The 26,981-nt window shown below is 49.8% G+C and overlaps 1 protein-coding gene across 2 annotated transcripts in view; it reads right to left on the minus strand.

Moving 5' to 3' along the window:
• The window catches only part of Jdp2 (Jun dimerization protein 2), a 38,625-nt gene extending 22,777 nt beyond the window's left edge, over positions 1–15,848 (minus strand). Inside the window, exons 1-2 of one of the 2 annotated variants that reach the window (XM_071607655.1) lie at positions 15,752–15,848; positions 6,778–7,001 (exon numbers count right to left, since the gene is read on the minus strand). In XM_071607655.1, the coding sequence (XP_071463756.1) occupies positions 6,778–6,978 (201 nt within the window). In that variant the 5' untranslated portion in view covers positions 6,979–7,001; positions 15,752–15,848. Of the gene's footprint in view, positions 1–6,777; positions 7,002–7,251; positions 7,663–15,751 lie in introns of those variants that run through there. The other variant, XM_027931534.3, reaches the window with a different exon arrangement.
• Between the last annotated feature and the right edge of the window lie 11,133 nt (positions 15,849–26,981).

Genomic DNA, 26,981 nt, shown 5'->3' on the forward strand with positions numbered 1-26,981 from the left:
TGAGAGCCAGCTATCCAACTTACTTCTTTATTCCTGACCAGGAAAATTTTTCCACAGAATTAAAAATGCTCCAAAGCAAATACCTACATCACATGGCTTTGGGTTTTGGAGTGTGTGTGAGTGTGTGTGTGTGTGTGTGTGTGTGTGTGTTTAATTTTCTTCCCCATTTTTACAAAGGAGAAAATTGAATCTCAAATGTCTATGGCCTCTCCAGAGTCAAACTACTCCAATGCAGCATCTTGCTTTGCTGCGTTATTTACAAAGAGCCCAGGTCTTCATTGGAGGGGGCTGTGCTGTGGGGGAGCAGGGAGGAAGCAAGCAGAAGGGGGCTTGTCATCCCGAGCGTGCGCATGCACTGTACAGAGTACGCGGGACCCTGAAGTCACAGAGCAGAGCACAGCACATGGTAGGACGTGCACAGCCTCGAGGGGTGCTAAACCCAGAGGAGGCCTGGGACCCCATTCCCAGCACCTCTGCAGCCTGCCTGAATGGGTCTAAATGTCCTTCTAAGACTATAGGCCATGTTGCTTTGTGCCTTTTGGGGAAAGAGACAAATGGCTCCACATTGTTGATCCAGGTGAGCCTCACCTGGGAGAGAACTCTGCTTCCTATCTCAGAGTCCATGTGCCAGTGGATCTGGGGACACCAAAGAAAGATGACCAGCATTGACTAAAGAGGTCAGCAGCTAAAAAAAAAAAAAAAAAAAAAAACCGGTGGCTGACAGGAATCCAGCAATGACCTTGACACCACAGGAAACAAGATAAGGGGTCACCCAGAGCAGCTGAGGGGGAAACAGAGGGCTGCGGAGTCCTCCCACTCACCCGGTGTGAAGGCGACTGGAACTCCAGCTGCAGTTAAACTGCATGAACAATCAGAAACAGGAAGGTCTGCCTGCCTCCCTGAACCCCAGGACATAGGCTCCCACAGAAGGCCAGTGCTGTCAGATTAGGGGATTCACTCCAAATGCACTCGGGTCCCAATAAAGGTGATTTACAGGTAAAGTAACTCGTGCTATAGCTTAAGTCATCTTTGCACTCAGTGCCCCAGTTCACCTCATGAAGAAACTCTGTGAGTCTCAACTTCCTCACTCTACAGATGAGGACCTGCTCAGAAGGACCAGCTGCCTTGTTCAAGGTCCTCCCGGGGATCCTCCCGGGGATGAGCAACAGAGCCACATTTTGAACTCTGCAGCTTAAACTCCAGTCCAGGGCTCTAGCAGCCCCTTTGACTAGGAAGCCAGAACAGCACCCAACTCCCACCATACCTGGGTGCCCCCAAACACTCGGGCTGCCTAGCACTTCTGGGGCAAGGGATCCTCCAGGAAATGAAAGTCCAAGTCCAAGTCCCACTGCTTGACTTTTTGAATCAGTTATATAAAGTAACTCGTATAATCCACGTATTTGCAAAGTCAGTCACAATCCTACCTTACGTGTGCACCTCTTATTAAGTGGCAGGCATCATCTCCAGAACCCTGTGAATGCTCAGGGTATGATATCAAACAAGACTCGGTGCCACAGGGGTCAATGTCAAAGACACTCAGGGCTTTCAGTCACTATCACTCATTCTCCTTCCAATCTAATTGTTTAAAAACAAAAAAAGCTAACCACTTTCTAAAACGTGCCAACCAAGTGAAGGAAAGTAAAGTGGAAATTCAGGATTTCAAAGAAAGGACAGATTAGATCTCTCTGCCAAAAAAAAAAAAAAAAAAAAAGGCATCTGAGCCAGAGGAAGAAGGCCAATGCTATTCCAAAGAGCCACAAATTAAAAACCAATTATGCAAGGCTTGCTAAAAAATGCCAGTGGGCTGCCTTTACGTTTCAAGTCACTAAAAACACAAGCAAGCTTAGGCCAATGTTTACCCCGCATGCCAGCTGGTTTGGGGCAACATTTTATGCTCAGGCTAAAAACATGGATGACTATCTTAAGTCACTTTTAGGAACATACTCTGAGGACATCACCTGTGTCTGAGAGTGAACTGCTTTCTGAGGGCCCTGATGGCTCACAGATTCCAATTCACCTTTCACACAAAGGTGTGAAATGTTCTGCAGGGCTCTCAAGAAGGTAGGAATTCACCAATGGGAAATCCACCAATAGCTACATTTCCTCTCCTGCTCTAAAAATGAGGAGAAATGGAAAGGGCAGTCTGTGATGGTGTGCACATGCGGATTCCTCCAGGTTAAACCCACAGAAGGCAACTGAGAAGGATCGGAGGGCTGGAGGAGAGGTATAAATGGCTTAGAGTCATGTTTCAAAAGGCTCTAAGTAATCTCTGAGCCTACTAGTGACGAGATTCCCTAAACTCTACCCTCAGAGATTCTGATTCCAGTGGCCTGGGGTAGGATCTGGAAATCTATACAGAAGTTTCCCCAAGCCGTGTGGGTGATCAGCCGAGTTTGGGAATGGCTGATTTGATTTTATTTGTGTTCTCCCCCGCCTCCTTTTTTTCCCCTTTTTCTTCTACCTACAGTCATTTAAATCCAGAAATGGAAAAGCCACAGAACAAGAACAAGGTAAGAACTGGGACACACAACAATGGAAGAAGAGAAAAATTTCAGAGACACAGCTAATAATGCCCAGACCAGTAAGCAGGTATTAATACACGATCCATGTGAGGGACTGAACAGTCTGGTAGAAATGAAATGGAATGTAAGATATAGTCCCCGCCTTCGGGACCTAAACCCAGAAGAGACTCAAACCCAGGCAGTGTGAAGTGGGCCAGGTGCAAAGTAACTGGGAGTGGTGGGGTCTGTGGCAAAGTAAAGACCTGGTAGCTCTGCAGCCAGGTGCTCCTCAGCTCCTGCTTCTCACTGCCTTTCTTTTTAAAAGAAACCAGAAAGTCCACACTTCCTAGCTTTCAAATATGGCAACTTGGGCTGGGGATGTGGCTCAAGCGGTAGTGCGCTCGCCAGGCATGCGTGCGGCCCGGGTTCGATCCTCAGCACCACATACAAACAAAGATGTTGTGTCCGCCAATAACTAAAAGAAATAAATGTTTAAAAAATTCTCTCTCTCTCTTCTCTCTCTTTAAAAAAAAAAAAAAAACAAATATGGCAACTCATTCAGAAATAGAAGGAAGGAAGGAAGGAAGGAAAGGACAGAAGGACTGGATGCTGTGAGGACCACACAAGACTCACCTGCAGGCTGATGACAGACCTTGGAGTTACACTTTACAACTTCTTTCCTGAAAGGTCATCTGGACCAGCATCCTTTGAAACCCTAAGCCTCCCCCAGGGCACTGCAGAGTGGCCTGGGGAGAGGGAGCCTGTCCACCAGGTGAGTCTGTGCCTAAGTGTGCAAGTGTGTGGCTAAGTGTGCAAGGGTGGCCACAGCAGCCCACCGCAGCAGATGACCTGGATCTCCAGGTCCAGCTTTCAGGGGCTATAGAACAAACAGGGAAGGAAGGAAAGGTCTGGAAACAGCCAGAGAGCAAAGGTGTCTTGAAAAGGAATATTGGAAAAGAAAGAAAAGAGAGGTCAGAAAGGAGCAACGGCTTCAAAAGTCCCAGAGCCAAGGACGCAGTGTCCCCAGAGTCCCTGGCCAACCCAACATCGGAGCAAGCGTCTTGCCTCTGTTGATGGGGATTGAACTTTTCTTTGCAGGACTGACCACTGCCTGGTCTTCTCTCCTGCTGGGTAATCTGCTCCTTGGTGGCTGCCCATCCTACCACACCAAGCTCCAGGAGGAGAGATTCTGTCTCCTTTGCTCCTGGTTCAGGTTCCAGGGCCTGGCACACACTAGGTGCTTAGCAGATGGACCATAGGCAAGCAGGTGATCCAAAACAGTTTAATATTGTATTTCACAGAAAATAATCAGCATAAAGCACTGTATAGTTCACAAACCTGCTGCTTAACTTAATTCTTCCAATTTTCTTTTCCTGAACTCCTTCATGCACTTGGACATGGCCCAGGAGATGGCCTCTGCAAGGCAGATAGCTCAAGAGCCTGCTGTGTCACCACGGCCTGCGCGTGGCCTGGCCTGAGCTCCCTTGGGGTCTGGGAGACCACAAGGCTTCAGAACTGCAGGGCTCAGTACCAACTCGGCTCTGCTGTCAAAATGATCAAGTGTTCTGGGGCCAGGTTCATCTGGCCTCCTCAGCCAGAGAGATCTCTGATTAGAAGCCTGGAAAGGACTCAGGGGACATAGGAGGCCATAGCAAAAGGTTAAAGCTTGGGTCTAAAGTCAGACTGCTGGGTTCACTTCCCGGCAAGTGACCTTGGGCCTCTCTTGGCCTTGTCAACCTCATCTGTGAGGGGAACACTACAACAGCACAGGGTCAGTGTGTGAGATGAATGAGGTCCTTCACGGAGTGCTTAGTACATGCCTGGTGCTTGGCTCAGGGACAGGGACATACTGCTGTGGTGACAGCAACATCGTCATCATCAGCCAGGCCCCAGCACTGTCACTGCCCAGCAGCGTGACACGGAACCTCCTCCCTAGACCTCAAATTCCTTCTCTCTAATACAGGGATAACCTGGTTACCCGGATTGGGTGAGGAATAAATGAGATCCTGCCTGTTAAGTCTTAGCACAGGACCTGGGACGTACTAAATGTTCAGTTGACGTGAGCTAGTACCTCATTATCATTGGAGAAACTTTGACTAGTCTAAAACGCCAATGTGAAAATCCACTAAGGGCCGTTTGCCACATGCAAAATCGATCTTTGGAAGGAAGCTTCATCAGCTGCAAATTTCTCCCCCATCCCCTTTGGGTTTTAGCTGCTCCAAGAATGAGCTGCCCCCACCCCTGGGGTCTGACCTGGGAGGACCTGGAGGTGGATTCCCAGGGAGGTGGAGTCTTGGGGCTCCATCTGCCGCCTCGCCCCCGCGCTGCAGTCTGACAGCGAAGGAGCCAGTGAGAGGACATGCAAATATGCCCTAAAAACGGCTTGTTATTTTCACAGCCTGGAAGGTACACGTCTGTGGGTGCCTGGGAGGACAGCGCGTCACTATCAGGTACAGGGCCTATGCCACCAGCTTGGGGGTGGCTGTGAAATGTAAAAATACCCAACCCAAATAAAGACCTTTTCCAAAAAAAAAGGAAGGTCCTCCAGAGCCTTTGGGAAGGAGAGAGGTGGAGACTCAGCCCCTGCCCAAGGCCTCATCAACCCCACTGGTGGCCGCAGAGCCCCAGTGACAATGCTCAGCTATGGCTCTCGACAGCAATTACACTGAGGGATGACCCAGAAACAGCGGCTTTCAAGTTAGGGCTTGAGAGGGACTAGCAGAGGGCGGAAAGAAAAGGGTCCTCCTTAAGGAAAACAGACCACTAAAGAAGCCAGGAAGTGACCTGGGAGCTGACCAAGTGCATCCAGAAGGAAACATCATGGTCCGCTCTCTCTGAAGCCACAGTCCTTAGTAGGCACCCAGGGTGGACCTAGTCCAGGTGTCTGGAGCACAGAAGGCCACGGCGCGGACTAGTCAGTGGAGGTCAAGGAAAGCAGCCGGTAGCAACAAACACAAAGCCAACCGTGTGAGCAAGACCAAGGTCACGGGGTGAGGTTGAGGGTGGGTAACTAGAGAGAGGAAAAATGAGGTGGCCTTCGCTCTCCATGCCATTTAGCCATTGCCATGCCCCATAGGGCGATGTGGGGCCAGATCTTCCTATTTTTTTTTAATTGAAATTTTAAGTGAAATGTTGGTTCAAGGCGCTTTGAAAGTGCAACACAGGCCAAACAAACACATCTGAGAGCCAGATCCAGCCCTCAAGGGCCAGGCTGCCACCAGGGTCCAAGCCCCCTAAAGCCCTTCTTTTCAATTTTTAAGGTATTCACGAGGAAAGACCGCTGAACCCTAACCAGCAAACTAATGCATCCCGACCCATGCCCAGTCTCTACCCTGGAGGCTGGATCCTCCTTCCCAGCTCACCCTCACCTGTGAACCCTCCCTCCAGGTGAGCTCAGCCCACAGCCTGCCCTCAGCCCTTCTCCACCTCTCCCCACTGGGCTGACCTGATGGTAACTACTCTCTCAGGCCGCTGAAGAAATGGGCTGCTGGGGTGCTCGCCAGGCCGGGCCTTTGGACAAATCCCCAGCCATAGATAAGTGGCCAGGGCATGCATTGCACTGATACTCAGTCATGTTGGGGACTTCTGCTTCTCACCAGTCCCCGGGGATAAGCTGCTCTTCTGCAAGTAAAGCTAGTGAAAGCTGCAGGTGCAGGAGACCTTGGGGGGGGGAGGGGCTGAGTCCTTTGCCAACTCCATCTCAGGCAGATGATGCTTGGGACTGAGGCCATGCCCGGCTCTGGCAGCTGCTTGCAGAGGGAGATCACATCAGCCTTCTTTCAAGAAGGCTGGCACACTAAGGCCCAAAGGGGTGGAGGCAATGATGTTGCAAATGATAACTTTTAAAGCCAGCTCAATATCACTGTCCCCTTGTATAGCTTTTAAAACATGTGCACATTTCCATCATCTCTGCTGGTCGTCCCAACCCCCCAGAGAGATTGCCTAGATATTATTCATTATCATTATCATCACGCTTCTCTAGCCCCTGGAAGAAGCAGAGACAGATTAAACCTCCCGTCCTAGCCGGGTGCCTCTCAAACTTTAATGTGTCCATGAATCCCAGGGGGAGCTTGTTAAAATGCAGACTCTGACTCAGCAGGTCTGTAGTGAGGCCAGGATTCCCCATCTAACAAGCCTGGGGCAGCACAGATGCTACCGGTCCTCACACTCCAAACAGCAAGGCCAAGGTTCCCCTGCGCAATAGGGACCAGACCCAGGACGCGAAGCCAAGTCTGTGGCGCTTGAGCTGTACCTGGGGTTAATGAGGCTTGCTCACCTCACTTTTTACCGGTTGGGGCCTCTTGCCCAGTTTCACCTCCAGGAAGTGCAAGGGCGCGATCATGGCCCCGATGTTGCGGATGTCGGCGTACTTCAGCTCCTCTGCAGTCAAAGCCGAGCTGGGGAGTCCGGTGAGGGGGCCGAGCCCTGGCAGAGAGCCTGCGGTCACAGAAGGGTCGGGGATCTGCCCAGGCATCATAGCAGGAGGAGCGGCAGGCTGGCCTGGAGTGGGCAGAAGAAGCAGGACAGGGCAGTCAGGTTGAGCAGCAGTCCCTCACCTGGCCAGGACCGGTCCTTTCTCCCATCTGTGTTCTCTGGCATCCCTCCCCTTCAGGCACTCTTCTGCCCACCAATCCTTTCTATTATCAAGGAAAACTCAGTCAATTAACTCACACTGAGGTCACCATGTCCGGCACTGCCAGGAGTGTTTGCCCTCTTGTTTGGTTTTTAAGGCGACGCGTAACGCAATTACCGGTAACATCTATTCGGCATGCGCTCCATGCCAGGTCCCAATTTTTCCGTCTGCCTTGGCAGGCTGGGCCAGAGCCCCTTGTATGGAGGAAGAAGGCGAAACTCCGAGAGAAAAGTTGCTCAGGTTTGCACACGGTGCAAACGGGCGGGGCTGGGATTTACATGGCAAGGGACGCCTCGGAAGAGACTGTGTTCACGGTGGAATCTCAAGCGCCTTCGCACCTGTTCAAGAGGGAGCTATTTTTGGCCTGGCATCGTGCCTCCCCTCACATCACACAGCCTCCTCTGCATACTTATTAAGACACCCTGAATCTGAAATGAGGCAGATCCAAGTTAGAGGTGAGCGTGTCTGATGTCTGTGAGGAAGATCCGAGGCAGAGGAGACAGAGTGGGTCAGCATGTGCTCTCCCAGTGGAACCCAGTACCCGAGATCGCCTCCAAGGTCTCCCCATTCCTGGAACCAACACACCGCCCAGCCCCTCACCCCCCCCCCCCCCAGGACTCAAGAGGTTTAGGAGGGAAGACAGCGCAGGCATGAAGGAAGGCCATAGATGAGACAGGTCAACACCAGAGACCTGATTCTTCCTTCCTTATACTGAGGAAGCTCAGGGGTAAGGGACAGGCACTTGGAGGCACAGGTGGCACTGAAGTAAGCTCATCTGCCAATAAAGCCAGGCGGGTCCAGCCCCTGAGCACATTCCCACCCCTGCCTCCACCCATCCGTCTGATCCTGAAAGCTGCCCCAAGCTGCCAGGCACTGCAAACGTGGAGGTCAGATGCCCACACTTCAGAGCAGCCTTGTAAGGGGCATCCATTCCCAAAAAGGAACTCATTTCTCTCTTTTCCCCCCTGTCTGCACAGGGCCATAAAATTAAAACCTCCTCCACTGTCACTGAAATCCCCAGGAGAAATCTCCGGCCTGTCTGTCCATTCTCACCTCTGGTATTTCATGGAGAAGGATGCATTTGGCAAGACAGGGGAGCTGTGGTGCCCCCAGGCCACGCTGTATTGGGCTGTGTCTCACTCACACACAAGTGGCCCTGGAGGGTGACCCACCACCATCTGCCCCAGTTCAGGTTCTCAGATGGAGAACCCAAGAGAGGGGCATTATCAGGGAGACTGTCCTGGCTATGGTGCAAACCACACTGTCCATCTCATGTCATTCTCAAGGGAGAAATCTGGTCCCCATCCAAGTCCTGTCTCTTTCTCTCTCTCTCTCTCTCTCTTTTTTTTTTTTTTTGGTACCAGGGATTGAACTCAAGGGCACTCCACATCTCCAGCCCCATTTTGTATTTTATTTAGAGACAGGGACTCACTGAGTTGCTTAGCACCTCGCTGTTGCTGAGGCTGGCTTTGAACTCACAATCCTCCCGTCTCAGCCTCACAAGCCACTGGGATTACAAGCATGAGCCAGTGCACCAGCCTTTTTTTTAAAAAATAGGTTCTAAGCTCTGAGGGGAAAAGCATGTGAGTGATTTGCAACTTCAAACCACAAAGACTTCAAGGGACATCACTTTGTTTAAAGAAAGGACCACGTGAGCTGGGCGTGGTGGCGCATGCCTTCATCCCAGCCGCTGGAGAGGCTGAGGCAGGAGAATCACAAGGTTGAGGCCAGCCTTAAAAAAAATCCTGTTTCAAAATAAAATAAAAAAGCTGAGGATAGTGCTCAGTGGTAGAGTGCCCCTGGGCTCAATCCCCAGAACTACAAAGAGAAAAGAAGAAAAGACAGGACAGTGGAACTGCCACCACATCCTTGCACACACACAGCCTGCCACTCAACCCTCTGCACAGGGTTCCTGGCCTTGCACTCACTGGTATTTGGTGCCCTGACACTTTCATGTGCTCCACCATCTCTATGTCACACACCTGGCCCCTTGGCCCTTCCTTTCCATTCCACATCCTTTCTGTCCCTCATCAGCACCTAGTGTCCCCTGGGTCACCTCAGAAAAGGACCTGAGACTCATTCACACTGAGTGACAGTCTCAGGAGCTGGTGGAGGCCCTATGCTCATCTAAACCACATCCTCATTTTGCACATGAGGAAGCTGAAGCTCAAGTTGAATGACTTGCCCAAGGTCACACAGCCAGAGAAGGGCAGAACCAAGGCCGGACTTGAGGTCCCTGGACTTTGGGACCCTGCCCTTTTTTTCCCCTCATGGGGTTTGAGCTGTGGGATGCCTTCAGCTGAAGGAAGTACGTTCCAACGGATGGACTTTCACACAGAAGCCCTGAATGGGAGGGTCAATCTCTTGCCCAGAGGACCCTCTACTCTACCTGCCACCAGATCCAGGTTTGGGAAGTTCCCTTAATAACCCCACAGCAGCCCGAGTGGGAGCCCAGAGGGAAACAGCCCCTGCGGCCTCCCACTCAGGGATGTTCAATGAACTCTGATCCCCCCTCGTCCCAAGGTGGGCTTAGGGCAGTGAGAGAGCCACCCCTCCACCCTCGAGAGTGGGCCAGGAAAAGGGCCAGGGCCAGGACCCGCCCCTACGTGGCAAGACCTTGCCGGGGCCCAGCCATGCCACCACCTGCCAGGCAGAGGGATTACTTGGGGGGCAGGCAGCCATCAGGACTGGTTGTTGCTTGGGTGACCCCAGAGTCTGACATCCTTTCTGGCACAGCAAGGGGGAGGAAGAAGTATTTGAAGGAACAAATGGATCAATGAATGAATGAAACAGCAAACGAACGATACCAAATTCATAGCCCAGCACACTTCAGCGGGTGGGGTGGGGATGGTTCTGGAAGCTTCGAAGCTCATCATCAGGCCACGATTTCACCTCCAGGTTATTCACTCCCACAGTAGACCCCGAGAGAAGCACTGCAGAGACGTCCCTGTTTCCCGCCTCAGCCCCCTGCGAGATGGAAGCCAGACCCCTCTCTGTTCCAGGAGCGACAGGCTCTGTTTGGAGCTGCTGTTTATTTTCGTACAGATGGTATAAATGAGACACTCACAAATGCTCCCAAGACATAATGAATTCTCTGCTACTGGGGGGAACCCCCCCAGAGGGGTAGCCACCCCCTGGGAGTAGTGGCCCCATAAATTCTTGCCATTCCTGCTCTAGTGAACCCATCCCCCGTACCAGGCTGGCCCGGAGGACCAGGACCACACTTTCCTTTGAAGCCAAAACCTCTCAGTCTTTCCCAACCCTGCAAGGAAGCCCCTCGGCGCTCAGCTCTAACCACAGAACGCTCACCGCATGCCATTCCTAGGAGACACCACAGCCCCGACCTGCACCACAGTGAGAAGTCACTCAGCTGTCTCTGGCAGAGGGGGACGAGGTGGAGGGCTGAGGTGGAGGGGCTGAGCCGCCGCCTTTCTAATGGGATCCTCATTAACTGCCCAGGGCTGGCTGTGATCTGAGGCTGAAAGGCAGCTTTGGTGATTTGAAAAGTAAAACAATTTGATGTGATTTAGGGATCTAGAAACAGGCGGGGTGTGGGGGGCAGGAAACCAATAGCAGCGAGGGAGAACTTACCCACTTGAAGGGAGACACAGGAAAGATGACAAGAGGTGAAATCATCTCCCAGACTGGTGGTTCCATACGGAAACAATTTAGTGGGAAAAGGAGAACTACGCACTAAACACTTGAGGAGAGGAACCCAGAGTTTTCCCCTCGGGAGCTCAGGAGGCTCGAAAGGCAGATAAACACCAGCTCTGACTCCTTGAGTGACTGGGATGCAGGAATAGAAGGCGAGCTCTGTACATTGGCAAAACACCAAAATTGAGAAACGAGGCTCGCGCCTCAACATATAGGCCTTGAATCCAAAGAGACTTTGGCAATTTGGGACACTGACCAGGAATGAGTTGGCAACTAGCCACTGAAGGAAAGCTGGGGAATGCCCAAATCCAACATGAGCCCTGACAAACCAGCCATGAATAAGAAAGCATTCAGGAGGTCACAGTGGACCCTAGGCTGTTGCTGAGCCTAAGACTCTGGCTGATTGGATGCAGCTCCCTAAAATCCAGCTTGAATAAAACAGGGGCCAGATGGACCCCAAGGGGAAAAAAAATAACTTGAAGATCTGGTATCTGTATCTCTCTACCCAACTTCCTTGGGGATTTGTGGGGACACAGTTGGATGCTGCATTGCAGGAACAGAAAAAAAAAAGAGTCTTGAAGCAGTTCAAGTCCAAAAATATCTACTGGGAGACTAACATGAAAAATCACTCTGATGAAAAGGATAAAGGGTAGAGGTAACTTACCCAGGTTTCCTTCTCTTGTTTACTGTATGTAAAGGGATAAAAATATCTTAAGTCTTTTTTCAGGGGGAAGGTCTGTGATAACAGGTTGGCTTTGAGGGTCCCACTGACAGAGGGCTCTCTTTATTAAAAGTGCCCAACCAGCATCTTCATCCGGAATAACATAAACAGGTTAAAGAGAGAGAGAAGGAGAGATTAAGAGAAACCTGGGATCTGTGTTGTTGTCAACTTTCTGTCGGGGGAAACGAAGGTTTCAGAGAGGCTATAAGACCCCCTGGTCTCTTTGGGAAGGTCGGTCCCCCTCCAGGTAAGCAGGCCAGGATGGCAGCAGGGACGGCTGGCCACAGGCTCAAGGCTTGATGCTGAGAGCAAGTGGAGGTGAGTTGGGGGGGGGCATGGAGTGGGGGGGCCCGAGAGCAAGAGCGGGGCTGTCCGTCAAAAACAAGGATCCTGCCTCTGAGAACCAGCAAGAGGAGGACTAGGCGGTCTTGGGAGCTGGATCCTGGAAAGATTCCCCAAGGGAATCGTGTGTGACGATCTGCCTCCTGGACTCTGAATGATGTGGGTCAACCAACCTCCAAAATTCAAGGAGGTCCAGGAGATGAGGAGCAAAGGGATGGTGAATGCTCCAAGATTGAGAACAAGGGCAAGCAGCAAAAGGCCCTCTTTGGAAGTCTGTCCCAAACTCTGAGGCAAGAGAGTCAGGGCAGGTGAGAAGGGGAGCTTGAGAGTCAGATGGTCCAAGTGTGAATTCTCAATCTACCCCTCACTAGCTGTATGATCTAGGGCAAGTTACCTAACCTCTCTGTTCCTTACTTTCCACAACTGTAAAGTCGTTTGCCCTGTAAGGCTACTGAGAAGATTAAATTAGTCAATAACTGGAACAGCACCTGCACATGATAAGCTGAAATCATTGTGGCCACAGGGCCTTCCTTCCTGCAGGGGCACTAGAGCTAGATGACCCCTTAAGGTACCTTCTGGGTTGTTGTCATTAACAATGGTCTCCCTTTCCTACCGCCATGAAGATGATTCTCTCCAGAATATTCTATGCTCTCCCACTTTCCAGCCCCAAACTCCAAGGTGGCAGGGCCATCCTGCATCCAGAGGGCACCTGGTCATGGCTGGCTACGAAGGCACAGAAATGAGGCCCAGCTCCTGTACTCTGTCTGCCTCAGTGTCTCCACCCTGCAGACCACAACGCAGCTGCACAGATCCCTGGCCCTAAGGTAGGAGCCACAGGCTGGGGCTCTGGCCCTGTCCCAGAAGCAGAGGCCAGCATCTTTGGCATCCCTCAACCCACTGCCTCTCTGTGCTGCTTGAAGGGGTCACTCCTCGGCCTTCATAAGAAGACAAAGAAGGGCAGATGGGCTCAGGAGAAGCCACTGCACACTGCAGGCAGGATCCCTGCATAGCTGTCCCAGTGGGAGAAGAATTTAGGACCTCCCCCCCCACCCCCGGGGGATTTCCGCTCTTCCCTGGAAAACAGAGAAATGCTTCCAATAAGGCTCTGCCTGTGAAACAGCTCTGCCTAATGTAGGTGCTCAATAAACGACATGAAATCATCTCCACCAGCAATGTGTATCCAGCACTTGAGAAGCCGGGAAAGTGCAAGCTGTCACTCCTCTCTTCCTGCCTCACCCCAGCTCTCTTCCTTGGTGGCAAGGCGGATGCAGGGCACAGATATGCACACACTGTGTGGTAGCTGCATGGGTCCTTTTTGTAAAAATGTCACTGGCCAGCTAAAGCTTTGGAAATGGAGCTCTATGACCAAATCCCATGCGCTGCAGAAGGAAAACAGACTTAAAAAAAAAAAAAAAAACCAATACGGTGGGCTCTGGCCGGGCCTCCCACAGCCAGTAATAAGTGCAAAGAAACAGACTGCAAATTCCAAGCCTGGGTCACTAAGGCATTTGTCTCTGCTGAGTTTTGAGAGGCCAAACCACACACACACACACACACACACACACACACACACACACACAAGTGTGCACACACATGCACACACACACACATCCACGGAGCTTGGCAGCCCCTCAGTTCCAGAGCTGGTAACACAAGCCACAGAAATGACTGCCAAGACAAGCAATGGAAGGAGCCAGGCCCAGCTTCATTGGCCACCATACGCTGCATATGGCCCGGGACGCAGCCCAAACAGTGTTCTCACCCTCCTCAAAGGCATAGGAGACCCTCTGTTTTCAAACACACCTCCACAGAGCCTTAATTAAAGGAAAATGGAAAAATAATGTGCCTGCTGCTCTCCCCCTGCCCGTATAGGTATGTGCGCCCACAGACCCACACACACTCACTCTATTTTTCTCTTCCTCCCATTTCAGTTTCAAACATAATTCATTCACGTGGAAAAAAAGCAAACTGCACCCTGCAGCGGAAAAGAATGCAGCTTGCCCTCAGCCCGGCTCTGATTGCTCAAGTCGAGCTGGGGCTCAATGAACATGGAGCAGACCAGCCTGGAGTCTGTGTTGGCCCCTTCCCTTCCAGAGTGGAGCTGGAAACACACGAGAGACACAGAAAGACGAGAGCCCATTGCAACATGGGTAGCTGCACAACACAAGAGGCCCAGAGAGCCTGGCCCTGCGGAGGATTCTGAAGACTGGAAAGGAGGCCCACCTCTCCTGCAAGCAGGTGGGAGACAATAAGAGATCCAGGCAGACAGAGGAGTGTGTCCTGGAGGCTGCAGAGGCTGGCAGTGGACCAGTGGGAAAGACTCTCATCCAAGCCTTTCCTAGGGGACATTCTCACCACGATGGACACATCTCCTTGGAGGTGGCTGATCCAACTAGGAGAAATAACAGAGGCCTCCACACCCAGGCCTTCCTACGACCCTTCAAATCAAACAGCACCCAGCTCTTCAGGAAGATTCTGGAGCTGCCTGTACCTCTGAACCAAAGCCAAAGTGGAGGGGGAACAGAAGAGTCTTTGAGAAATCCATCCTCTCTGCTTTAAGCCAGGCAAAACCTCAGCCACCCAGAGGCATGAGAATAGATCTTGCTTTCCTTCCATGAACCTTGGATTTCTGTAAAATCAGAGCCATGCTCACACCTGATACCTGCTTAAACTCTCCCCTAGAAACCTGCAAGGGGAGATAAGCTTTCCATTCAAGCTGCAGCCAGATTTGTTGGAAAGGGGGTGAAAGCAAAGGGAGGTGTCTTTAAAACCCCTCAGGGAAGGGAGGCTGGGAGAAAGACAGAGGAACACAGTTCCTAGCAGGCTTTAAAGACAGCAGGTACCCAAATATGGTTCAGACCTTCAGTGTTTCCTGCTCCTGACACTAAGACCCTGGGGACAATTGACCAGGATTTAAAGTAGAGTATACACACCTACACAGTGCAAGCTCCTTCTGAGACACAGACCTGAGCATATCTGCCCTGAGTACCCTGGACAGGCCACTGATTCCTAGTGCCCTGGATGCCACTGAGGAGGGCAGCACTCTGGGCAAAGGGTCATGCAATCTTGCAAATGGAGCTGACAGAAGGGATCAGTTGATTTCTTCCCACCAGCCTTTCCATCTCTCACTCCACAGATGGCCCATCCGTTCCTGCAAAAGAGCAAGCCCCCTGGGCTTCCCAGCTCCTCAAGGGACCCAAACAAAGTCTAGCTCTGCCACCCCAACGTGCAGGGGTCCAGTGGATGGCCCAGCCTCCTTTGAGGGGAGGAGCAGAAGAGAGTCTTCTAAACTGGGCTGGTTACCTAGAGAAGCCAGCTTCCAGTCTTATGTAAACGGGCATGGAAGACGGGGAAGCCCAAAGGGGACCCAAGTCACCCCGAGGACCCTCCTAACCCAGAATCCGGGAGCAATGGTCCTGACTGAAGCCCTCTCCATTGGATGGAAATCGGATCCTTCTCAAATCCCTCCTGGGAGTCCTCCGAGAGGACACGACTTGCCAGCAGGTCCCTGTCATCCCCACCCGCAGCCCCGCACCTCCTGGCCTTTCACCCTCCACGGCCACGACCCGTCTCGTCTCGGAGGACAGTCTTCTCCCCACTCACCCCGCCTTCCCCGCCGCCCTAGGACAGCGCCTCCCTGCAGGCGGCCGGGGAGGAGAGCGCGCGAGGGGGAAGGAGGGAGCGCCCCGCTGCCCCGGGAGCGGTGGGAGCCTCGCGTCCCGGGGCGGGAACGCACGGGAAGCCACCGGCTGCAGCGCGGGGCGGCCAAGGCTCGGGAGCCGCCCGGCGGGACGCGAGTTCCTGGGCTGGCGCTGCGCCCGCGCGGGGACCGCCGACCCAGGTGGCCGCGGCCGCGCGCCCCGCCCCGCCCCGCCCGGCCCCGCGCGCCCTCGCACCCACCGTGCAGAAGCCGCGGGCGGAGGCGGCGCCCCCGGGGCCGGGGCCCGGCTGCAGGCGCCGTGCCCACTCCGCGCCGCTGCCGCCCGGCCGCGGAGCTCCGCCCGGTGCCCAGGCCCGTCCCGGCCCGGGAGCCGCCGCGGCGCCAGCCCCGCCGCCGCTGCAGCGTCCGCCGCCGCCAGCGCCCCCCGTCGCGGCCGCCGAGCGTCCCTCCCGCAGGCTGTGGCGGGCGGCGGGACGGGTTGCATCAGCCCCGGCTATATAGCGGCCCCTGGGCGGCGGGGAGGGGTCGGGAATGCGGAACCGGCGGAGCTGCCAGCTCCAGACGTCAGAGGGGGACGGAGAGGAAGGGAAGGAGGGGACAGGGGAGGAGGGGGTGTGGATCCGGCGCTTCACACCCACTGACCTTCACCTCCCCCGCCGCCTCCGGCGCCCTCCTCCCGCCGCCGCTCGCGCTCCTCTGCCCGCAGGGGCGGCCGGGCCCCCGGCTTGCCGGCCCGGGCTCCACGGCCCGGGGCGCTCCCACCCCGCGGCTCAGGAGCGCGCGAGAAAGCAGGACGCGGAGCTCGGTTATGTAAGAGCATCCCCCGCGCTCCGCCGCCCGGCTGCCACCCCCGGGACACGAGCGCGGCCCCGGGAGGCAGAAAGCAGAAGGCGGCAGTGGGACAAGCCAAGAGCCCCTTGGAGTAGAGCCTGTGGGGGACCATCTTCCGCCGTCCTCGGCGCTCTCCCCCAGACCCACAGCACACAGTTGCGTCCTTGGACACTTCAGGACTGAGTGGTGAGGAGGTGATCTCGCAAGCCGGTTTTGCTTTTCTGTGAAGGATAGGCAGAGGATTGTTATCTTGGAAGGGCCTTTTCAGCGTCCCTCAGTCTTGAGATCACCCGGTGCATGAGCTTGTCCTCCTGGAGGGCTGCCCCCGAGACCACTGCTGTCTCCGTGGCTGGCCCAGTTTGGCCCCGGGCTTTTTGCCCTAGTCTAGCAGGCTTCTCCTCTCCAGGGACAGACAGCAGTGAACAGACCAGCTCTCCGTAGACTCCCAGTGGCCTTCTTCCCCAGCAGGACTTCCATGGCCAGCTCCACTCCTACCTCCCATCCTTCTAAACAGGTAGATGGTAAAGGAGACCCCAGAGGAAATGTTTCATCCACGGTGCCCTCCACTCTGCGAAAGCCGAGACACAGAGCCCTCAGGCAGAAACATGGCACCTGCCTCCAGGGTACCCAGCCTTCCTTTCTGCCTAAGCTAGATAGGGATGGCAACACTTATGCTCAGTGACCTTCAGCCTCTTTCTCAGAGTGATGACAGGTCATCACCCAAAGAAGAAAGGAAGTGAAAGAAACAGTTCATGCCTTGTTGGAGTGCAGATGCTCAGAGTGAAAGGAACAGGACTTGAGACCAGATGGGAGCACATGAGCCAAGCGCAGCACGCATGTCTCCTCAATGTGGTGCGTGGAAGCTACATTCCCCTGGTTTCCAAGGCACTGAAATCTTTCTGTACAAGAGAACTGGTCTTATGGAAAGACCCAAGTTCTGATGCCATTGCCTGTCCGTTTCACCATGACCATCAGCAAGCTCTCTCACAACACTGATGGAGGAAAGTAAGGCCCTAAAAGAACACATATGGCAACTGAGCAGTAATGTGATAGACTTGTGGGAGAAGAGGCCTCGGAGAGGCCAACTACACCTTTATTCCAGCACAGAGATCAAAGCTGGGTGCTGAGAAACTGCCCTGTGATGTTTCTCCCGCAAGACTAGGGTCTGGACATTTATATGGAAGAAAACAGTGAACAGGGGCAACATGATTTTATGCGTCTTCTGCTGGGACTTTGAAAAAACTAAACTGATCTACACGCAGGGACTAATAATTTACGTGTGTGGTTACCACCAGCCCTCTCCAGGGCCTACTTTGGCCCACGGTAGAGCCGCTGGCAGTCCTAGTGGGCCTTTGCTTCCCCCCACAAATTAAATATGCTCCAGGGGTGGCACCAAGGTGTGACTAGCGATCTTTACCACCACCACCATCCCACTGGCTTATAATATCCGTTTAATCTCCCCGTTATTTGATATGGATGTTTTTCAACTCTATATAGGATGCTGTACAAACAGCTCAGGGCCACCTTCCCACCACATTGCCCCCTACCAGGTCCCTCTGCTTAGCCACTGCCTCTAGGAGTGGCTGGAGACAGAGGCCATAAACTGGCTCCTTTGTGCAGACATCAGCCTGCTTCTTCTCCCTGAGTTGTCTGATGCAACAGATTTGCCTCTGGCTTTTAGGCTCAGACAGTGGCCCAGCCTAAGGCAATTCAAATTTAGGTTTCCTATCACTTGCAACTAGAAAGGTCCTCATTAAGATACCCAGCCCTGGCCAGTGGCTGATTCAGAAACTGTCTTGCATCCCTGGTAAAGCTGAGGAGACTAGGAATTTGGTGGATCTCCTGGGAAGAGAAGTTGCCAGAAGCTGGACCTGAATCTGAAAGGGGTCTACCAAGAATATAGCTAGTGCAAAAGAAGAGGAGAGAGGAGAAGAGCCAAGCCAGGAAGGGGAAGACAGAATGTCCTCATTAATAAATGAGTTTTGTATCACTGACTTGTTTGGACTATTTCATTTTAAAGTTCAATGTACATCAGTGAATCCCAGGCTCTTTACAAAGAAGAAAAAGTGAAATTGTAAGTCAAAATAATCAATTCCCCAAAACTGTTCCTCCAATATCAAAGGAGGAAATGATAGTTCTGGGTCATCTACCAATCAGCTAGTCTTTATACTAGTATTTACTGAAAATCTGTTATGTGCCTGTGAGGTACATAAAGTTTAAGACATGGTTCCTCAACTGTCCCCACCTTCCATACTGTTAGGAAGAATGACTTTAAAATGAACGAACAGCAAAACCGAGAGTGACTAAGAGCTAATTATGTGACACAGACTATCAGAACTGTAGGAATCCAGACAGGGTTGCCACTCCTTCTCTACTCAAACTGTATTAACCAAAATTGCAAACTGCAGCTGCTCCTCGGCTTCTGATGGGGTTATGTCACGATAAACCCATCATAAGCTGAAAATTCCAAAAGTCAAAAATGCATTTAATACAACCAATATATCAAGCATGATAACTTAGCATAACCTGCCTTAAACATGCTCAGAACACTCTTGTTAGTCTAACATTGGGCAAAGTCATCTAATACAAAGCTTATTTTATCATTAAGTGTTGAATAATTTAGCTAATTTATTGAATACTGCACTGAGGTAAAAAATAGAATGGTTGTATGGGTACATTGTCTCACCATTGTCAAGTTGAAAACTGGTAAGTTGAACCATTGTAAGTCGGGGGGCTTCTATAGTTTCTGGCAGGCTATCTTTGGCTTCACTGGATCAATCTGAAATTCTTTTTTTTTTTTAACCATATAAAAGGTTTCACACAAAAATTTTGATTTCTAACTTTCCTTGAAAAAATCAAATCAGGGGCATTTGTAATAGTCAAGGTTAGGTTTTGCTGCTGTAGCAAACATGTTCCCCCAAAACTCAGTGACTTAACACAAGAAAAGTTATTTCTTTTTCTTTTTTTTATTTATGTTTTTGGTTGGACACAAATCTTTATTTTATTTATTTATTTATTATGTGGTGCTGAGGATCAAACCCAGGGCCTTGTACATGCTAGGCGAGCGCTCTACCGCTGAGCCACAATCCCAGCCCCAAGAAAAGTTATTTCTTACACAAGACAACTGTGGATCTAGGTGATTCTTCAGGACAACTGTCCTACAGGTGAGAGCCCAGCATGGTACCTCTATATCAATAATGGCCACCGTGGCAGGCACAAAGAGAGAATAAGAAAGGGCCAATCATCAGCATTTTTTAAATTTTTTTCTAATTAGTTATACATGATATAACTAATGCATTTAAATGCATTTATATTCATTGTACAGGAATGGAGAACAACTTTTCATTTCTCTGGTTGTACAAAATGAAGAGCAGCACCACATGTGCAGTCATACATGTACCTAGGGTAATTTTTTCATCTCATTCCACTATCTTTCCTACCCCCATGCCCCCTCCCCATCATTCCCTCCCCTATACCCAAAGTTCCTCCATTTTCCCCACTCACCCTCCCCCCCCCCATTATGGGTCTGCATCCACTTACCAGAGCATTTGGCCTTTGTTTTGGGGGGATTGGCTTACTTCGCTTAGCATGATATTCTCTAACTCCATCTATTTACCTGCAAATGCCATAATTTTATTCTCTTTTAATGCTGAGTAATATTCTACTGTGTATATGTGCCACAGTTTCTTTATCCACTCATCTGTCAAAGGCATCTAGGTTGGTTCCACAGTTTAGCTATTGTGAATTGAGCTGCTATGAACACTGATGTGGCTTTGGGTATAGACTGAGGAGTGGGATAGCTGGGTCAAATGGTGGTTCCATTCCAAGTTTTCTAAGGAATCTCCATACTGCTTTCCATGGCCATCACCAGCATTTAACCTTTCCTCCTTGAGTGACATTACTTTAGTTTTCATTTCATTGGCTAAAGCAAGTTACATGGCCATTCTTAATTTCAAAGAAGAAGGGAAGCTTGGTCCTGCCATGTATCACAGAGGAGAAGGGAACTAGGAATTAGTGAATAATCAGTATCTATCACAGCATACGCTCTCTTATGGTGATGCTGGGCTGGAACCCACTAGGAGCTGCTACCTTGAAATGGGACTTCCACCCTGACACAGTCTCCACCCATCCTATTTTATTTCCACGACCTGCCTGGATCCTGGGGGCATTTGATTTTGTAAGTCTTGATATAGACAAAGTGATCTCAGGAGCAATCTTCCAAGTATCTCTGAGGACCCATGATGTTGTGATCATTTAAAAAAAAAAAAAAAGATGTTTGATCTGCTAGAAAAAGAAGAGGAGGAGGAGGAGGAGGAGGAGGAGGAGGAGGAGGAGGAAGAAGAAGAAATAATACATGCCATAGTGAATTCATAGGATGAAAAGCAGGATGGTATCATGAAATCACACAAGAAGGTGAGACTAGCCATTATATATTCTATATAGTACTGAGACCTGTTTATGATCATTTCTTCCTTCCTTCAGATCTTCCATTGATCAAACACCTGTCCCCAGAAGAAAGGGACCCCTACTGTCTTTCCTAGGATGAGGGGAAGTTCCATGGTAATGATTTGGGGCAGTTGTCTGGTTTAAAGTTTTTATTCAGATATATGTGAACATATGTATATATAGATGTACGAACGTACAGATTCAAGACTGAAGGATTTGAGAAGGAAGTTTGTGAGTTGGAAAAGGAAGATTTCTCTTTCAATAACCACCAGTGAGAATTTTATAAAACATGTCAAAAGGTTTATGAGCAAATCAGCACCTACAGAAATGCAGCTATCACCAGGAAAAGCCCAGCAACTTCTCCTTAATCTCCTAATACAGTCAGGCTTTGGAAGGTAAAGAGATAGTCACTTCTCTGGTTTAAATGCTGGGGCAAGGGGGTTAGAGAGAGGAGGAGTGTGGTGGATGTATGCTCTTGTTTTTCTCAACATCCCTTCTTTGGAGAACCCCTCCTTTCTCTCTTCCCTATGGCACTAAAGGGGTGTTCATAACTGAGGGGTGGGTGTGTGACTGAGTTGACCAATTAGAGTAGTCCATTTCCAAAGCCACAGTGATTGGTTAAGGGATGAGCACACACACACAGAGGACCAATCAAGGTCTTCCCTGAGATTTGATCTGTGAATATTAAGGAAGAGGGCTGCTCCTTTCCTTTAAAGCACCAGTGTGATGATGTAGTTTGTGATTGTCAGTGACCATTTTTCCTGTCTTGTTACAAGTATCTGATGGAGAAAGAAACTAAGACACAGAGGAAAAGAGAGCCAAGATATGTCAAGAGAGAACTAGCCATGAGATCATCGTTTGAGTCCCTGAATCTAACATGCCATGGAATCAGACTGAATCAGTCTTTGGACACATAGACTGGTCTAAACACATCTCATTTCTCTTGCTTGCTAAGATAGTTTGAGTCAGATTTTCTGACACTTGCTACCAAAAGAATGCTGAGGAATACATAAATAAAAGCTTAAAAGGAATGCTGAACTGACACCAGGGAATTTTATCTGCTTCTATTCTTGCCTCATCCATCAAACTCCACTCGACCTCTGAGAGATTAATACAGAGCTCTCACAGCACAGGGTTCAGTTAGGCAGGCAACCTCATTTGAATGTTTGCTGGGAGTCTGCACCATCCTTATTGAGGAGGCAAAGCCAAAAGAAGATGTCATCCCTGACTTAAAGAATGAGACTGGAGGCCCAGGGAGATGGATGAGACTCATAAAAGTGGGGAAATGAAGATTTGTGTGATCTAGCAGATACATATGTTTCAAAATATGACCTAAAAACACAGGGAGAAGGGCAGGGATGGTGGCACACACCTGTAATCCCAGCAGCTCAGGAGGCTGAGGCAAGAAGATCGCAAGCTCAAGGCCAGCCTCAGCAATTTAGCAAGACTTTATCTCAAAATAAAAAGGGCTTGGATGTAGCTCAGTGGTAGAGCACCTCTGGGTTCAATCCACAGTACTGCAAGAAAACAACAAAATCCACAGAGAGAGGGTGTGAGGCCCACATTGGAGTTGGCATTGCATCAGTTATCCATATGCAGGTGGACCCTGAAGTTGACCCTGGGATTGCAGAAAGACTCACTAAACTCCTTTAGATCAAAAATGATGTTTTGGTCATATCAAATTTCAAATCATCGGTGATTAACAATAAATGTTCAGCTAATGAATGAAAGAACAGAAGCTGGTCTAGGACTTAGTCTTAAGAGATGTTAATAATTAATGAACTGGGGAAAAAATAAATTACAAGACAAAGGATGCCCTAGAAGACCGAAAGAGGGAAGGCACAGACACAGACTGTGGGCTTCCCACTGTCGTAGGAATCAGACTGTGTTGCCTGTATGGTCAAGTACAACTCAGAAATAAGTTCTGAGATGAGTTTGTTGTGTTTTCTTAGATCCGGAGGGTATGTTATGACTTCAAGAGACCTCAAGTTATTTTCAGTTAGGGAGTTGAATTTGGGAGTTGAAAATGTAGACAGACATCATACTGCAGTGATGCTTTCCTCCATCTAACACCCACACAAGGCCACTTCCAGAGGGATTGAAGACTCTTCTGTACCTTTCTCTTTCTTTTAATCCTGGACCCTCACTTCTAGAAGTGTCACAATGGATTGATCAGAATCCTCCATGAGAACTTTGGACCTTAGTTTCCTCATCTGCTAAATGAGTACATAAGGGATTAAACAATACCCACGAAGCCCTCTATCAATACCTCCCACATGCTAAGAACTCAATAAATTTGGCTTTTTGTCACCGCCACCACCATAAGCATCATTATAACCATTAACATTATGTTTCAATCTGCCCAAACCCTGATGCTATGTGGTCCTCTCAGACCTGTTATACCCCAGTGATTTCTTCCTCCCTTGAACTTGAGTAGCTTTTCCCTCCTAACATCTAACCATACACTATTTTAAATTTTGCTTCTTATTTCATATGTGCATTGTCATGGCAATATGCTTGAAATTTCCTTTGAGGCAGGAACAATAGTGTAAATTTTTAAAACTCCTATAAACGAATGCTCGTGGTTGGCACTCAATGGACATTTAAATAAATGATGGACAGGGACCAGAATATAATTTCTTTTCTATTCTTGATAATGTCAAAAGCAGTCTGGGCTCTTGGCACTCCAAGAATATTCATTGAATAGATGCTGAGCCGAGAAATAATTGTTGGTTGTTCTTCATATGGCACAAATTAGTAGACTATTAAAGCGAGGAACGGGCCATATTTTATAGACAAGGAAATTGAGGCCCAAATCGATGACACAGATCTAGCTGAACAAAAGTTATGATGGGAATAATTCTCAGGACTCTTTCTGCTATGTGTTTCAAAACAACCACCAATAAAAAGTTATTTCAGCAAATGTTTTTTGAAGGGGAAAAAAAAAGTCCCCTAGGTTTTCTGCGCGAGGTGGCGTTTCCTCTTACACTCAACAGCCCTGGTGGTGTGGTGGAGAGAGGTGTGGGAAGGCACTAAGGAGGCCAGTGACTGGCCCTTGTGTGGCCCTGGGTGGGGGAGGGGTGGGTTTGCCACTTCTAGGAAGGCCCTTCCGGCTGAAGGCAATCCAGGCCAGGGTTGACGCCTGCATTTCTAAGCACATTGCTCTCAATCAGCTCAAGTGTGTCGTCCAGAGAGCTCCACTGTCTCAGCTCAGTCCTCAGGCAGGGGGGAGTGCCCCAGGCTGGGCTCAGAAACTCACCCCAGAGACGATTAATGGTCCCCACACTAGTTACCTGGGGAATCAGAAGGCGAAGATAAATTTTTGCAACATAATGCTGTAAGAGGCTGGGCTGGCCTCAGGGATGAGGCTCAGAGGGAGGCCACAAGCCCTCTGGAGGGAGGCCTGGGGACAAGGGCCTCTTTGGTAGCCCTGGCTGGGTTCACAGGCTCCCTTTCAGCTTTTGAGCCCACAGTTCCTCTACCCTCCCACTAGCCTCCCACCAGCATTTCTCTCTCTTAAATACACCTCCCTAATCCTCTCCTTCCTCCTTTTTAAAGCCTGCCTTTCCTTTCAAATACTTCCTCAAATGCCAACTTGTTTTTTTTTTCCTCTTTCCTGCAAGATCTTTCCTCAAGAGCTCTGACTGAAAGTATATTTCAGACCACAAGCCCAGATTTTTCTTTTTTACTGTTTCTTTCATTCAGTTGTTCATTCTTTCCACAAATATTTGATTATATAAATGTACAGGACTATTATCTGCACAAAAGGATGCACAAGATGGACCCAATTCTCAGGTGAATGAATGATGAGCTAACTAATAATTACAAGAGTAAAAAGGAGAATTAAAAGGTGTTGCAAGTCAGGCAGAATACCAACTTTCCTCAATTTGTCAGAAATTCTTATCCAAATATCCGTTTGATGCACCAGTGTTAGCCGCCAAGTAAAGCAGGCAGCTTTAGGAAAAAACTCCTACATTAACTCACTTTCAATATGGTCCTTTCTTTTTGTGTCAGCTCAAATTCTTCGGAGAAACTTTCTAAGAACCAGCCAAGGTCACCAAGCCACTCTGACTCGTTCTTTTAGGCAACCTAGAGTAAACTTGGCTCATTGTAATATTGAACTGAGCATGCCCAGATTGCTGTCCATCATCTTTCCTTTTTGAACATATACTCTATGACCATGAACTGAGCATGCCCAGAAATGTGCCCACCTGTATGTGTGCTTTCCTATTTGAATAGGTATAGGTTTCCCCAAGAAAATCCCCATGCTTCTTTGTTCAAGGAGAGCATGATTTTCCAATATGCCCCTGTGCTCGACTGATTTGCTGTGAATAATGAATCTTCCTCCATTCTTTTACCCTCTGGTTTTCCTTTGCTGTGTGCGTTGCATTCTCCAAGATGCAAACCAATGTGTTCGGTTCTGCCAGGACTATCCTACTCACTCACGCAGAAGCAGGTGTCCTTTAAAGAGCCTTCCTGGGGACTTGGTTGTGGGTGGAGGGGCCTCTTTCTATGTTTCCTTCTTCCCACAGGGCAGTTTCGGTGCGATAGGTCCTCTCTGCTGTCTCTACTGCCCTGCCATGATTCTCCTGGATATGTCCAGCCATCTTGGTGTCTCAGGTTGTCATCCATGGCCATTTTTGCAGTTTTCAACTAAGTACCTGGTCTTTGAAGATTAGTGCATCATGCAAAGCAGTAGAGCGAGTGACAAAAGGTGTGGTCTCTGGGACTCAACTGCCTCTATTCACATCCTATCCCTGATGCATACGAGGTCTGTAACCTTGGGTAAGTCACTTAACCTCTCTGAATTCAATTTTATCGCTATTAACAGGGTGTGTGTGATGATATCCAACCCACAGGAGTATTATAGGATGTAATGAGTTATGGCCCACTTGAACCGGGCATATCATATAATAAGGACTCAGAAAGGCAGCTCTTGGATGCTATATTTGGACCTCTCCTAGCCTGGGTCAGAGCCTCTGGTTGCTGCTAACCTGGGAGGAGAGGCTGGAATGTTCTTCAAAGGGACCAACTGCTGGCAACAATAAAGACAGCTTGGGATGTGTGACAGGTAGATCTTAACCCTCTAATACCATGAGCCACATCAACTGTCCATTGCTCAAATCATGAGAAAGGAGCCCAGGGGCCTAGAGGTGAGCAGGGCTTGCCTACACTGACTTTTTATGTGGGTCCAAAGACCATCTCCATTCTTTCATAGTAGAGGATAATATTCATAAAATCATGGGATTTGAACAAAACTTGACCTTAGAGATTCCATGTTTCATCCTATTAATTTCCTTTTTCTTTTTATTCTTCCTTTTTCTTGGCAGTACTAGGGCTCGAACGTAAGGGTACTCTCCCATTGAGCTGCATCTCCAGTCTTTCTTGATTTTTGAGAGAGGATCTTTCTAAGTTAACAAGGCTGGCCTCAAGCTTGTGATCCTCCTGTCTCAGCCTCCGAAGTGGTTAGGATTATAGATATGCACTACCACCCAGATACTTAATTTTTCATCTCAGGAGACTGAGACGCAGAAAGGTTGTGTGACATGGGCAGCTTGAAGTGGTGGCAAGAGTACCAGCTATAAATACTAGACTCGCAGATCATTCTCTTCTCCACAACTCATCATCCTCTTTGGTAAAGTGAAGGTAGTAATTTCTCCACATTTGTCACCATGAGGGCCGAGACCACATACAGATGGACCTCACACGGGTGAGGCACTCAATAAGGGCTGGGTGGGTACTCAATAAGGGCCTTTCCCAGTGTCCTATGATGCGTGGTAATCCCTCTCTGTATCTTCCTCACTAGTTTGCCAGGAAAATTAAGCAAAGAAACAAAAGAAAGACTCTGAATATAGAAATACCATGTGATTGTTCTGGGTTGTTGGTATTAACCATCCATTAAGATCTACCGAACCCATTTGGGAAGCTGGCCAGGGTACTGGGAGCTAAGGGGTTAAGGTCCATGTGTAAAAACTTAGTTTCTGGTCCTGGAGGTTTCTCAGTGGGAATTGGGTCCCTCAAAGAAGAAAGGGCTTTTCCAAGCCAGTGTGCTGAGCAAGCCTGGTCTCCAGGAAAGCTCCCAAGGGAGAGTTTTATCACCCCACGCCACTCCTCCAGTGTGGTACTAAAGCATCCAGGTAAAGCGCATGCGTGGCCTGGATTTGGCTCTTGGCCTTCTCTGACAGCAACAGG

This window comes from Marmota flaviventris, chromosome 2 (genome assembly GCF_047511675.1).
Source record: "Marmota flaviventris isolate mMarFla1 chromosome 2, mMarFla1.hap1, whole genome shotgun sequence".
In the NCBI taxonomy this organism is placed as follows: Eukaryota; Metazoa; Chordata; class Mammalia; order Rodentia; family Sciuridae; genus Marmota; species Marmota flaviventris.